The 15928-nt window shown below is 41.5% G+C and overlaps 1 protein-coding gene across 1 annotated transcript in view; it reads right to left on the bottom strand.

Moving 5' to 3' along the window:
* Positions 1–1972: 1972 nt before the first annotated feature.
* LOC121862750 (transcriptional regulator ERG homolog) overlaps positions 1973–15928 on the bottom strand; it is a 34440-nt gene continuing 20484 nt past the window's right edge. The window contains exons 4-7 of the mRNA XM_042361073.1: positions 7079–7126; positions 5670–5859; positions 5347–5555; positions 1973–5147 (exon numbers count right to left, since the gene is read on the bottom strand). Coding sequence (XP_042217007.1) covers positions 4999–5147; positions 5347–5555; positions 5670–5859; positions 7079–7126 — 596 coding nt within the window. The 3' untranslated portion in view covers positions 1973–4998. The remainder of the gene's footprint in view (positions 5148–5346; positions 5556–5669; positions 5860–7078; positions 7127–15928) is intronic.

Below are 15928 nucleotides of genomic sequence, written 5' to 3'. Positions count from 1 at the left end.
TTTACAAACACCATTTTAACATCACGTTTAATAATGACTTTGTAACTTAAGAAATTTTAAGTTTACATCTTCGTGTTAAATTTATAAGATATATAACTAATTTACTGACTAAATCAACCGTTCTGGAAAATGAGGTTTATTTACATGTATTTACAGACACCAGGAGATATTTACAACCATTTACAGACATCAAGAAACATTTACAATCATTTACTGATATCAAGAAACATTTACAGCCATTGTAAATCACGGACACAAAACCACTCCATATTTAACCTTGTCGTAAAAAACAAGTAAATTCTGCTTTGTTTACAAATCCCTTGGGGCCAGATATCGATAAATCTTATTGGCTATTTTTACCGCGCAGTTAACCACTAGACGAACAGCTCTTAATCCATTAGCCAATGAGGTGAGCCGTCTCAAGTGGAACGTCAGGAGGTGATCTCTTAGCCAATGGCGTGGGCGGTTTCAAGAGGTTTGGGAGGCGGTGGGTCTCGTCTCGCGTATAGAGATGACATCTTTAACCTGAGATGCCCGTGTGTGTGTGTGTGTGTGTGTGTTCATAAGTCTGTGTGTGTGTGTATATGTGGTCGAGATGTGTGTATACCTAAGTTGTGTTTGTATGTGTGTACATAAGTGTAAGTTTGTGTACGTGTGTATACATATAGTTGTGTAACTTCGTGTACATATGCGTGTGTCTGTCCTTGTGGCGCACACTAGAGGCTGTACGTCTCTAGTGTCACCTGCCAGCGGACGACTGGCGTTACCTGAGTCACCAGTTGTGGCTGTTGGTGAGAATGTATTGGCCATCTTGCCAACCTTTAAGTATTTAGGAACCTTCCTTTATTATAACACAGATGAGGAAATACAAACCTCGGCCACCTCTGGTAGTGAGGAAACGAGTCATACAAAACAGTATCTTAATTACGACAACGAAGATAACTGTACCAGGCAATGAAGAATGGACGACCTCTAGCCGCCACATGAAACATTCCACATGTCTGCAACACATTATGGGATCACCGGCTGCCACACACAACAGCATAGAACCAACTGCTGTCCATCATCACCAACTTGACTGGCTCGGACACGCCATCCGAACACCTGAAGAGCCTCGCCACCAAAGATACTCTACAGCTAACTGCATAAGGGTCAATGTTTTGCTGGCGGCCCAAACAAACGCTACAACGGACCAGATGAAGAAATGCGACATGAGTTCATCTACCTTGGTAAACCTCTCATTGACCCCCCAGAACCTGTCTACTCAGTGAACCACGTTAAGACAGCACGTGTGGCCGTCACCTCCGCCAAACCTAGACAATACATACCGTAAGCGATAAACAGTACATAATTATACTTATAAAATAATATCCAATATACCCATTAATAAAATATAAAAAACAATTAACAAAATACTGAACCAGAGAGACAGAGGGAAAATATCAAGAGCTTACCTCAGTTGTTGGCAGGACTGGACGGCGTTATGGTCACCTCAGGTATCGTCGCTCATGTCGTTATATCTCTAACTCACTCTTTTATTTTATGGATCTATGGACCAAAAAAATAATAATAATTTAATCTCTATAATATTGTTAAATTAATTGTTGTCATTGTACAGATTAATTAGAGTAATTAATGTGTCTTCATCGACGTGTTTCCTGTCAGCGTTACTTACCACGTCAACAAATTTATCAGATATTATACTAGCACTTTTCTCTCTAATTTACCTAACTATTCACTTAAATCCACTTTTGATATATTGCTATAGATCCTTAACTAACTATTTTAAGCGTCAAATATATCGAGATAAATATATTTAAGATGATATAGTCACTTTTACACGAGCAACACTTACCTCAACTCGGTCCAAGAAGTAATCCTCCATATGATGACGTCACCAACCAAAATGGCGTCAATCCCAAAGGCGAGTCAAATCAAACACATTATTTTTTTTTTTTTTGGATATGTACATTTTATTTCGTTTTTTTATGTAAACATTGAAGTCAACACAACAATGGGGCAGAAAACACACGCATGGAAATAAGAATATTATTATTATTATTATTCATTATTCAGCCTTAATTTAGCTTTTGAATTCATTACACACACGATCGTAAACACCGAGGGATCATTAATCTAAATATCTACTGTTAAAATATCATGAAAGGTTTGTACATTGATCGTCGGCTTAAATATTATTATTATTATTTTATTATTATTATTATTGTTATTATTATTAATGTTATTATTATTAGTATTATTATTATTAGAGAGGGTTGAAACGTATTGTTGGAACCATTACGACGTTGGTAATTTGAGGTGATTTTCGTCATTATTTTTAAATCCTGCGCACTGAGGAGGCTCCATAATATGTACAACGCTTTATGAGAAACAGCGCATTGCAGGAGCCAACCACACACACACCCACCAGCGCATTAATAAAACATGCGCATTATAATATCCTACCTTACTCCTCTGCGCTACATAAGAAATGGCGCAATATAGGAGTCTATCTCACTCCCGAGCGCATTTAATACAACCTGCGCAGAATAACCTCACACCCTAGCGCATTTAATAAAATCTGCGCAGTATCTACCTCACTCACTTGCGTATGTTAGAGAATATTACATACTTACTCCCTAACACACACAGACCAACCAAAATTCTCCCATTATCAGATTAAACTTCCCAAAACGCGCGCAGGTTCCAATAATGCGCTTTAAATATATAACTTTCCTCACAGTAATCACCCACCATGATGACTTAATAGAACTTAATAGAAGAGAAGAAATAGAGAACAAATAAATAAGAGGAAAATGATATTGGATTTCGTATGATGTTAAAAATTATATAAAAAAAATAAGAACTGCAATTATGAGTTTTTCTGATAAATATTTTGAGATTTTATGATAAATAGTCTGACCTAACCTAACCTATCTAATTTAACCTGACGTGACGTAACCTAAGCTTTCCTAATCTAAGGTCACCTACCCTGACGTAGCCTCACCTCACCTACCCTAACCTAACATAGATTAACCTATAACATTTGTATATAAACACATATAAATTACAAACATAGACATTACAAATAACTATACATACACATTCATAATTTTTTGTATTATGTAAATCAACTCGGAAGATGGAGTCCGTAAATGAAGTCAAGGTCTAGGAAGTAAATGAATGAAGTCACGTCACAATGTAAATCTTGACTCAGTGACGTCATCATTATTAATAAAACTTGTAAATAACCATAAAAGTAAATCTATGGTAGTCATCATTTCCTTATTTACAAATATTTACAATCATTTTCACTCATTTACGGGAATATTCCAAGATTCCAAGATACATTGGGAATGGGAATCAGGTGTCTATATGGTTTACATGTGGGAATACTTTTGGTCAATGGTTTAATTGTGGTTTATATACATACATACATACATACATACATACATACATACACATACTCATTACAGGCCGACTGACAATCTTACAGCCAGTCAGACAAACAGCCATACAGACAGAGGGTAAACTGGACTAGATGATAGCTACATATACAGAGGTTATCACTTAACATGTGGGTTGACAACTGCCCACAGCTGACTAGACGTTTGACTACACCAGCAGATGTGGCAACACTGTCCACACTAAACATTGACCCCGCCCATGAAGTTGGCAGCACTGTCGGGTGTATATGTGGTAACACTGTGTGACCCAGATATTGGTAACACTGTCTGCTGTACATATGGTAACACTGAGCGAGCAAAGAAGTTGGCAACACTGTTTAAAGTTCACATGGCAACAGTGTCTTGTGAGATGGTAACATTGAATTACTGGGGAAGTGGCACCACTGTTTGAATTACACGTGGCACCAGTGCCTTGTGAGATACGGCACCACTGTAAGGTGTAACATGAACTTTTATGTTCATCTGGCAACACTGCTAGCACTCACCACTGACCCCACCACATGTGGCACCATTGTGCGGTGTAAATGTGGCACCAGCGCCTCGTGTACCTCTAGTAAAAGCCTCTTAAAGATGTGGCACCACTGTGGGGCGTTACCTTGGTGTATTTGGAAACATGGCACCACTGTAGGAAGTAGGCGTGGCACCAGTGTAAGATATGGCACCATGTCGAATGTAAACGTGGCAATGGCGCTTTAGTGAGAGCCTCTTGTGAGGTTTTGAAAGTGGGCGTGGCAACATGAGACGTGGCACCACTGTTCTGTAAGGTGTGGCAACGCTGCTTCAGTTCATCTGATCGTCACACTGTCACAGCCAGAGCGTCACGAGGGCTTCACCATCACCAAGGCTTCACCATCACCAGGGCTTCACTGTTACCAGGGCTTCACTGTCACCAGGGTTTCACTGTCATCAAGGCTTCACTGTCACCAAGGCTTCACCATCACCAGGGCTTCACTGTCACCAGGGCTTCACTGTCACCAGAGCTTCACCGTCACCAGAGCTTCACCGTCACCAAGGCTTCACCGTCACCAAGGCTTCACTGTCATCAGGGCTTCACTGTCACCAGAGCTTCACCGTCACCAAGGCTTCACTGTCACCAGAGCTTCACCGTCACCAAGGCTTCACTGTCACCAGAGCTTCACCGTCACCAAGGCTTCACCAATATACACACTATATACACACACACAGGTATGAACACAATAACATAGTCAAAAATTTACCTAATAATCAAATCATTATTAAGTAAACAAACAAACAAAAAATTCATCTATTATATATATTTGAGATATATCTCTTTATCTGGCCTTTGTAAACAGTGCTATCCCACATTGTTTACATCTTGAGGGGCGAGGGGAGGATGTTGTGTACAGTAAACAAGTATACCCTCAAGTGCCTTCCTGTAAACAGTCTCTCCTCTTGTTTATATTGTTTACTGTTCCTCAATATTTGTTACCTGCTGAAATGTCGATGACCAATCAGGTAAGGAGACGGACTCACGTGATTGTTGTGTGCACCAATTGGAGAAGAGAGACTGTCATGCGTAATGCGGATAGGCTGAGGAGATGTGTGACGTCATGTGGGAGGGGTGATGCGTCATGGAGTGTCCTGATGCTGCAGCTATGTTAGTGTAGAGATTAGCGCTGGGGTTAGTCCAGTAGGATGTTGGAGATGGAAATATGCTGGCTGTTGGAGAGATGGAGATAGGTGTTAAATTATGGTGATGGTGAAGATGATGATGATGATGATGATAATGACTTTAATGATGACACTTAAAAAAAAATGATGATTATAGTAAAAAACAACAAATTCTTTCTCTCAAACTACCCCCCACCCACCCTACCCACCCTACCCACCCACCCACACCCACCCACCGAGTACCTACCTGCAGAAGAAGGTATACCAGTGTGGGTACTCATGAAATTGAGCTTGGTAGTTGGGTGATAGGAGGACATAAACAAATCGCTCTGGTACTTGTAGGCTGTAGGGTCGGCTCCTGCTGGCTGGGTGGCCGCTGCTAGACCCTGGAAGTCGAATTTATAGGCGTATCTCTTGCCGTGTACCTTGGTCATGATGTTCTTATCGTAGTAGTATCTGTAAGGGTGATAGTGGCGTGGTTTAGACAGTTGTGGGAGAAAGAATGTATTTTAGACAGAATTAAACTCATCCCTCTCATTCCCACGTCCCTCTCATCCCTCTCCCACTCACCTTAATGCCCGGGAGAGCTTGTCGTAGTTCATATTTGGTTTAGACTTCCTCTCTCCCCAGCGTCTAGCCACCTCGTCCGGATCTGTCAGCTTAAACTCGCCATTGGTCCCTTCCCACGTGATGCAGTTAGCGTTGGAAGAATCTGACAGAAGTTCAAGGAGAAACTGCCAAAGTTGAATCTGTCCTGAGCCTGTATGGGAGAGAGACAGTGATGAGTGGGTGAGAGAAAGGGGGTGTGGGAGAGGGGAGGTGGGAGGGGTTGTACGAGAGAGAGAGAGGGGGGAAGAGGGGAGGGGGTGTGGGAGAGGGGAGGTGGGAGGGGGGTGAGAGAGAGGGGGGAGAGGGAGGGGGGGGAGAGGGGAGGTGGGGAGGGGTGTGAGAGAGGAGAGGGGAGGGAGAGGGGAGAGGGGGAGAGGGAGGGGCGTGAGGGAGGTGGGAGGGGGTGGGAGAGAGGAGGGGAGAGAGGGAGGGGTGGGGAGAGGGAGGGGAGGGGGGGGGGAGGAGGGGAGAGAGGGGGAGGGGAAAAGGGAGGGGTGTGTGAGAGGGGAGGGTGGGGAGGGGTTGTGAGAGAGAGAGAGAGGGTGGGGAGAGGGGAGGGGAGGGGTGTAGGAGGTGTATGTGGGAGAGAGGTGTGTATGCGTGTGTGTGTGTGTGTGTGTGTGAGTAATATAGATAGATATGATACTATCAAAATTTCTACCACCACCACCACCACCACCACCTCCACCACTACCACCACCACCACCACCAGGGCAAGCATTGATCTTACCCCCAGCAAGGCCAGAGACCACGCGAGGCTGCCACTACCACGGCGCTCTTTGTGGTAGTGGTGGTAGTAGTGGTGGTCGTGGTGGTAGTGGTGGTAGTAGCAGTAGTGGTGGTGGTAGTATGGTGATAGTAATGGTAGTAGTGGTGGTGTTATAATGGTGGTAGTTGTCACAGAAGTCCACAATAGGAAGGAATTTGTTAGTAATTTATTATTGAAGAGAGAGAGGAGGTGTACACTTCATATAACACTGTACACCATTACATAACCACAGATGTACACACACAAAGAAAATACATTACTTTAATTACATAAACTGTAAATCATCACATCACAGAAAAGTGTACATACCAAGGATATCACAAGTGTACATCTCATTACATATTACAAGTGTACATCTCATCATCACAGGTGTACATCTCATTATCACAAGTGTACATCTCATTATCACAAGTGTTCATCTCATCACAGGTGTACATCTCATTAGACAGGTGTACATCTCATTATGACAAGTGTACATCTCATTATCACAGGTGTACATCTCATCATCACTGTGTGTACATCTCATTAGACAGGTGTACATCTCATTATGACAAGTGTACATCTCATTATCACAGGTGTACAAATTACAGATGTACTTTACCTGAACTTGCCAATCTGCTACTCGTAGGTCCAAACATCTGATAGGGATCTGTTTGGGAAGAGAAAAAAAATGTCTTGTTATTGTTTACATTCGTGAGGTAATCCGGATTCACTGTCGGCGTTCGTCATTAATATAGCCGGATTTATTGATCTTTTTTTGGGGGGAAGTAATAATTTTTTTTCTTTCTCTCTCTCTGTCTTTTTGTGTCTATCTCTTTATTTGTCTATATGTCTGTCTATCTCTCTTTGTCTTCATCTCTCTCTTTCTCTCTCCTTTATGCCTTTCGTTTGAATATTTGCAGAGAGAGAGAGAGAGAGAGAGAGAGAGAGAGAGAGAGAGAGTTTGACAGTTCAAGTCGTTCATTACCTTAATAAAAGCGTCTGTCTGTCTGTCTGTCTATCTGTCTGTCTATCTGTTTGTCTGTCTGTGTATCTGTCTGTGTATCTATCTGTCTGTCTGTGTGTCCACGTGTTTGCCTGTGTGTATGTGTTGGTATGTCTGTCTGTCTGTCTGTCTGTCTGTCTGTATGATTCCTAATTCACATTTCATATCATTCCTCAATTCCAGATAGCCTTTGAAACTTATTCCCATTCCCATATTCCAATAATCCTCCCAAACCCTTCCTATTCCCATTCCCACATTCCAATATTCCCAAAACCACTCTCCCCTCTCCCTGCATCCCAAAAATCCCTGTCCCTCTTCAACATAAAAAAAAGATTCCCAATTCCCATTCCAAGATTCCAAGATTCCCAATTCTTATTCAGGTCGTGGCAAAGTTAAAAGTCAGTTCGTTTCGTAGTCAAACACTCGAAAGGCGGCCACGAGTTAGATCATTACGACCCCTCTGTGTTTGTTGCTGTTGGTGAGTGTTTGTTTGTGTGTGTTGGTGTTTGTTTGTTTGTGTGAGTTGGTGTTTGTTTGTTTGTGTGTGTTTGTTTGTGTGTGTTGGTGTTTGTTTGTTTGTGTTGGTGTTTGTTTGTTTGTGTGTGTTTGTTTGTGTGTTGGTGTTTGTGTGTGTGTGTGTGTGTGTGTGTGTGTGTGTGTGTGTGTTGGTGTGTGTTTGTGTGTGTTGGTGTTTGTTTGTTTGTGTGTGTTTGTTTGTGTGTGTTGGTGTTTGTTTGTTGTGTTGTTGGTATTTGTTTGTTTGTGTGTGTGTTTGTTTGTGTGTTGGTGTTTGTTTGTTTGTTTGTGTGTGTGTGTGTGTGTTGGTGTGTGTTTTGTTTGTGTGTTGGTGAGTGTTTGCATGTGTTTGTGTGTGTCTGCTGGTTCTAATAGATTCCGACAGACACCTAAAAGTCCCCGACAGACCCCCCGAGAACACCTTAAGTCCGATAGTTTCCGACAGAACCCGATAGGCCCCGAAAATCCCCAAAAGCACCCGACAGTTTCTAGAGTTCTCAACAAACCTTTCCCACCCTGACAGACCCCACCAAAAACCCCCCCACACCCGACAACCCATCCCCAGACAATCCCCACACCCCGACAGACCCCACCCCCGACAGACCCCAAACCCCGACAGATCCCCCCGACAGGATCCGCCGTCGGCTGTCAACAACAATATCGGCGTGGCGCTATGGCAATATCCGGGACCAACCTCACAGACTACACTTTAATTCTATATCTTTCTTCCTGAACCTTTTTCGAACCCACAAGGGGACGGATTCGAACCCAGAGAGAGGAAAATGAAGGATCTGAACCCTTGTGGAGGATTTGAAAGGGATTTAAACACTCAAAGAGGGGTTTGAACACTCTAAGGGGGATTTGAACACTCTAAGGGGGATTTGAACACTCTAAGGGGGATTTGAGAGGGATTCGAACACTCTGGGGAGGATTTGAGATTGTAGGGGGAAGAGTGTGGAGTGGGGCGAGTGGGGGTGTGGCTGAGTGGGGGGTGTGGCTGGGGGTGTGGCTGAGTGGGGGGTGTGGCTGAGTGGGGCTGAGTGGGGGTGATAAATTGGTCGCTCATGGCTGTGGCTTCCTGTGATACCATTGTTAAATTTGCATGTTGTAAATTTAACATATTGGAAAACTATAATTAAGAGTATCTGAATTTTTAAAACACGCTCAAGGATTTTAAAACACATCCCAAGAATTTTAAAACACACCCCAAGAATTTTAAAACCGGGTTAAGAGACGCTGGTTCGATCCCGGGGTGCCCATGGTCCATCCAGTTGTAAATGGGTACCTGACGTTACAGTTGAGGAAGTGAACGTGGTTAAGTACAGTGTCTGTGTCCTTTTAAGCTTTGCTGTTTTTATATACGTGGAAAAAACCTTAATTAATTGGTGTTTTATCATTTAAAAACCAAGAAAAAAACAGTGAAATTAAACCTGTAAAATCCCAACGTCTTGTAAAAAAATAAAAAAATAAAAAATATTATTGTGGAGTAAATACAAAAAAAAAATTATTCTTTATTCCATTTTAAAAACCAACAAAACCCAACAAAACCACAAAAGAAAAACCAGGTCGAGGTCTTGTCTGAAATATAAAACCGCCACCCTAAAATTTCTGCCAGAGTTGGAAAAGTGCGGTGGTGGTGGGCGAGTGTGTTACGGTGGCTGAACTGCTCAAACACTCTCACGTTTTATTGGAGCCTTGGGGGTTCGATCCCTCCCCCATCCTCCCACACCCTCTCTTACCTCACCCCCTCCGACCTCTACCTCTCGCAACCCGACCTCAATACCTCATAGGCTCTTGTTCGACCTCACAGCCTGGCCTCTCTACGTCTAAGTCTCCAGCCCGACCTCACAGCCTGGCCTCTCTACGTCTAAGTCTCCAGCCCGACCTCACAGCCTGACTTCTCTACCTCTAAGCCTCCTACCCGACCCCACAGCCTGGCCTCTCTACCTCTATGACTCCTGCTCGACCTCATGATACCTCTCAAAATTCAACCCTTCCCCTTCTGCCCTGACCTCACTATCTTGGGCTACCTCACATTACCTCACGACCTCCCGCCCGGCCTCACTCAACACCGTCTTTATGAGGCCTCAGTTGAGAGAAAGAGAGAGAGAGATTTGTCTTTCAACACATACTCTCTCTCTCTCTCTCTCTCTCCTTCCATCACTATCAATCTTTCCCTCTGTCTCTTTCTCTCACTCTCTCTTTCTCTCACTCTCTCTTTCTCTCTCAGTCTCTCCCTTCCTCCCTCATTCGTACTCAGTCTTATTTCCGGCACTCTCGATATGTTATCAGAGTGAGAGGGAGGGTGTGTGTGTGTGTGTGTGTGTGTGTGTGTGTGTGTGTGTAAGGGTATGTGTACGAAAGTATATATGTATGTATGTATGTATGTATGAATATGAAACAGTACAAAAAAAATAACAAGAACAAAAAACAAAAGCAACAAAGACACAAACAATAAACTACACAAATACAGCCAGACTTCACTCGAGTATGGTTGCCAACACACCGGGTGACACCTTTTTCAAAATACTGATCTTGAACTTTGACCTCTTGACCTCTAAATCAATAGGGCTCTAGAGAATATCATACGGAATACATTTATAAAATTTAAATATTATTGGTTATCAAATACTTAAATTATCGCATGGACAAAGTATTTTTTCAATATAACAGCCTTAACCTTTGACCTATTGATATCTCTTAGTCAGGGAGAGATAAAGGGTCTCTTAGTCTCTCAGTCAGGGAGAGATAAAGGGTCTCTTAGTCTCTCAGTCAGGGAGAGATAATGTAAGGTTCTCTCAGTCTCTCACCGTAAGAGGGAGAGACTTAGTGGGTGTCTCTCCCTCAGGCTTTTGATCGATACTCCTGCCGCCATTGTAGTGGTCTGGTGGTGCGTGTCTCTCTCTGTCTCTCTTTCTCTCTGGGGTATCTCTCTGTCTCTGGGGTCTCTCTCTCTCTCTCGAGGTTTATATATATATATATATATATGTCTGTTTCTCGGCCTCTCTCTGGGTTATGTATGTATGTGGGCTATGCCTGTCTGTCTGTCTGTTTCTCTCCATATTTTGTTATTATTAAGTTACAAAATTAATCATTGGAACATTGTTGACACCTTTTAGAAGACTCGACGCTTCCCGCCGTAATTTCTGGGTAAATATTCATCATAAGTTTTTAATTATTTCCACAAAAGTTTAAAATCTTGTTTAGAAATTTTATTAATGTTTTCTTCGGCTTTTGGTGAAATTTTTTTTAATAATTTAAAGTTTGAAGAATTTGTAATACTTTTAAAGCCAGGATTTTAAGCAATTTTTTAAACATAAATTTGAATAAAACTAAATTTAAATAAAGAATAATCTAATATGAAAATAAGTGAAATACAACACGAAAATATATACGAAATTCAATATTAATATAACACGAAATTATAAGATTTTTCATTACAATAATGATTTAAAGACCAAAATAAATTACAGATGAAAAATAAATTCATCGCGTAAATAAATCAAACCAAATTTACATATTAATAAAATTATAAAACGACAAAATAGCAAAAAAATAATAGCATAAAAACAGTAAAATCTAGTGAAAAAGTGAGGGGGGTTTCCGAGCGAGCTGTCATTATTGGAACATGTTTACCAAGGCCTTACAAGAGACGTGTCATTATTGGAACGCTTCAAGTCAATACTGTCAATCTATCTTCTTCTAAAAACATGAAAACATTGGCTCGAGAATTCTGTTTTTGTTGTATGAGAGAGAGAGAGAGAGAGAGAGAGAGAGAGAGAGAGGATAATGAGGCGTTAAATAACATTACAATCACACAAACACACACACATATCCCAAACAAACACAAAGACAGTTATTCCCCAAAGAAACAAACACACAAAACAAACAAACATATATCACACCTAAACAAACAAGGAATTAAGCATCCTCTTATCCACACACACACTTACCCTCACCCACCAAACAAACAAACAGACTCATCACACAGACACACATAACAGGGTAATGATTATCTCACAGACGAGAGTAAATGGTTTATATCAGCACTTGGATGTCACCGCCTTCGTGTTTGTTCGGATTATCAGAGATTTCCGTGTTTGTGTGTTTGGATGGTTAGTAATCCCTCGTGTTTGTGTAATCCTGAATGTATGGATTTGTGTAAGGGATTTTAGGTTAGGTTAATAAATCCGGTGTTTATATAATCCTAGTATTGGTGTTTGTTGGGATTTAATGGGTTTAAAGAGACGATTTTGGGCCTATAATCCTCTGGCCATACGGTCGATAAATCCTGTGATCCTATGATGGCAACACTACCCGAGCTGGTGAAAACACAAGCGATTATCATCCTTATGATTGTCAGTACATAAAGCCCTTAATCCCAGGACGTATATGAGAAAGTGCTCTTTAAAATCACATTTGATTATAAGCCATAAGAGAGTAGTAACTAAGGTTCATTATTCTTGTGACTCTCCAACAGCTGACAACAATAGCAGTGTTGCCATATCGATGGGTATCATCTGTGTGTATGTGTGTCTGCCTCACTGTCTTGTTACGAGATCTGTGTCGTCTCATGGGGCTGTAATCACCCTCTCGTAAGGGTAGTTAGGCCTTATGACACACGTAAATAAGGGCTGTTAAGAACTAGAGGCAGTGAAGGACAAGTTATACCATATTGTCATTTTTCTCGCCCGAGTGGCAACGACGTTCACAATGGCGGCTCCTTCTCGCTACATTTACCCCTTGTCCAGAAAATCTGCTTTTGTTTTCCTCCCGCTTTGAATATCTCCTTAAAACTCTATTGAATGCCACATTAAAACACTATTAAAAATCTTCATTACTTTTTAATTTCTATTGTTCTTTATAACTGTCGCTATAATAACGTTTTGGTGAGACATTTAAAACAACGCTTTAAAATACACTAATTCATTATATAATCAATTAAACCTCGCTTATGACAAGATGTTAAACCATTTCTAATTAAAACAATAAACAAACAAATAAAATACCATTACTTACTTTATTTACATCAATAAGTAAAATTAAATACCAATAAAAACAGCGATAATTTAAAGTTCGAGAGATGAAGAGTATGTTGATCAGCGTTGATTTATGGCCAGTGTAAACACGTTCCAATATTTTAGGTGAATTCATAGATAATCGATTAGAGACAGACAGACAGACAGACAGACAGATAGACAGATAGATAGATAGATAGATAGATAGACAAGTAGATAGATAGATAGATGGATAGATAGAGAGCACAAGTGGAAAGATAGACTAGAATAATCTGGCAGTTTGGGCACGAAGGCTTTTGATTGGTCCCCAGTGAGTGTGGCTTATACAGGGGAGAGAGAGAGAGAGAGAGAGAGAGAGATGAGGAAAAGAGAGAGAGAGAGAGAGAGAGAGATGAGGAAAAAAAGAGAGAGGGTGGAGGGAAAGAGAGAGAAAAAGAAGGGGGAAGGGTGGAAGGGGAAGAGGAAGTTGAGAGATGAGAGAAAGAGAAGGAGAGAGGGAAGAGAAGGAGGAAGAGAGGAGGGGGAAGAGAAGGAGGAAGAGGAGGAAGAGAGGAGGAAGAGAGGAGGAGGAAGGTGTGAGATATTTTTCTTTCTATAATAAAACACAATGTTTATCTCTCCCATTTTCTGTTCAAAGTTGGAATTAATTTGACGTATGCAGTGAATGTCTGTCTGTCTGTCTGTCTGTCCTTGTGTCTGTCTATGCGAGCTTGTGTCTCTGTCTGTCTGTCCGTCTATCCGAGCTTGTGTCTCTGTCTGTCTGTCTATCCTAGCTTGTGTCTCTGTCTGTCTGTCTATCCAAGCTTGTGTCTCTGTCTGTCTGTCTGTCTATCCTAGCTTGTGTCTGTCTGTCTGTCTGTCTATCCTAGCTTTTGTCTCTGTCTATCAAGATGTTTTTCTGTCTGCCCTTGTGTCTGTCTGTCTTACCGTGTCTGGCCTCTTCTGTCTATCTGTCTGTCAACACTGGGACAGTAAGAGCAGTGAGGTTATCCCATGAAACAAGGAAAGACTCTCTCTCTCTCTCTCTCCTCTTATCCTCTCTCTCATCTCTCTCCTCTTATCCCTCTCTCTCTCTCTATCCCTCTCTTTCCCTTCTCTCTCTTTCCACCTCTCTTTCCCCTCTCTTTCCACCCTCTCTCTCCTCTCTCTCTCTCTCATTAAAGTTAACACACCCCCAACTCCATATCACCGCCTGCCAGACCCCGTTAACCGCCCCCCGCCCACATGTCTGCCGAGGATCACAATCACTTTCAATTCATCACCATTCACTTATTAAACTCTCATATGAATAACAGTAAATTCGTGACCCCTGAGCTGAGTACTTGAGGCCGTGTAAATCCGTGTCGCATTTGGCCGCCATTCACACCGGGGAGGAGGGGGAGGGGGGAGGGGTCGCCGCGCAGTGTTGCCATGACTGAGTGTAAACCTTAACCTTTATTTATTACTCAAAAACTTCATCGTATTTTGGTATTTTTGTTATGTTTTTGTTATGTATATGTTTAGGGTGTGTTTGTTTTGGTTTGTTTGTTTGTGGAGGGTTTAGGGTGGTAGGGTGGGTAGTCACGGTGGCTGTAATGCTAAAATCAATGTCGAGTATCGCCTGAAGGGGATTCGATTCTCCTTTTCGGGTTTTTGTCTTTAGTGATGAATACTGAACTGATTTTAACTCTATCCCTCATAAAAACACCATTTACTCGACGTTTATACTAAAATACAAGAAAAAAAAGAATAAATCACGTAGAAACGAGACATTTTGTGTTTGTATATGCCAGGGAAAAGAAATTGGTTAAACGAGTCGCTTTGGGTGTTTTATTGGACACGGATAAAACACGGGTCTTATAATCTCTTATCGGACCTTTTCTCTCTACAATTGACTTAGGCGACGGCGGCAGCCAATAAGGTACAAAACAATAGACTCAAAGGCGGGAACGTCGCTCGGTAGCATTGGATCCTTTTAGTGGCGGCTTCGATACCCCTAATTGACCGTTGATTGCGGATCAGGACAGAGCGCGGCTGAATCACGCCAATTGTTGACGTGAAAGGGGAGGTCCAAAGACAATTGATGAGAGAAAAGACCAAATAGAGGGAATGAGGGAGAGGGGCTAACAGCGGGGGTGCATTAAGACGTATAGGACTGAGCGCCGCGGAAGGTGTGCGGTTGGCTATCGTCGATGTTTCTTTGTTTTACGTTCACAAACCTTATTGTCTTGGAGATACAGGCGTTTATACTCTCCATCAAAAACACATTATATACGGTTTAAATAATGGAAAAAAATGACAAATAATATAGATACCAGAATTATTTAAATATTAACGATCGAAAAAGAAGATTAAACTAAGATTATCTAAAGTCGATCCTCCTACCAGACACTCAGACAGTCAGACGGTCTTGCCTACTCCAGCCGCTGCATTGCCTCTGAGGAGTAATGGAGTGTGAGCTGGAACTAAAACAATCCAGGCAGAAGAGCAATCCGTAATAAAACCCCAATTTATGTCTGGCTGGAAGAAAATTGAGAGAGATATGACGATGGGGATATGGCCGCCGGCTCCGTGGGCAGTTTAGCTTTGATATATGACCGGGACGATTTTATTCCACCGCTAAAATTATATTGCCGGAGAGAAATACATTTTTATTATATTCTCAGCATTAAAAACAGAATACATAGACAAAAAAAAACACAATAAATGTAAAAATATTCTATTAAAAATCTCATAACTGAAATAGAACTTAAAATTCATTGGGTTTTTAATGTAAAAGAATCAGACGACGTTATGTAAATTTTGTCGATATGAAACGACTCAAAAATTCTTTCACGAGTAGGAGAGATGATTGAAAAACTACTTAACATGGCGGTTTTAAATGAAAAAATACAACTTGGCTCATAATTCCTCATAAATACAACTGAAATACTCATAAATATACACAATTATA

The sequence above is a fragment of the Homarus americanus genome, unplaced genomic scaffold (assembly GCF_018991925.1).
Source record: "Homarus americanus isolate GMGI-L3 unplaced genomic scaffold, GMGI_Hamer_2.0 scaffold59514, whole genome shotgun sequence".
Taxonomy (NCBI): Eukaryota; Metazoa; Arthropoda; class Malacostraca; order Decapoda; family Nephropidae; genus Homarus; species Homarus americanus.
This window is presented reverse-complemented; position numbering and strand designations above follow the sequence as displayed.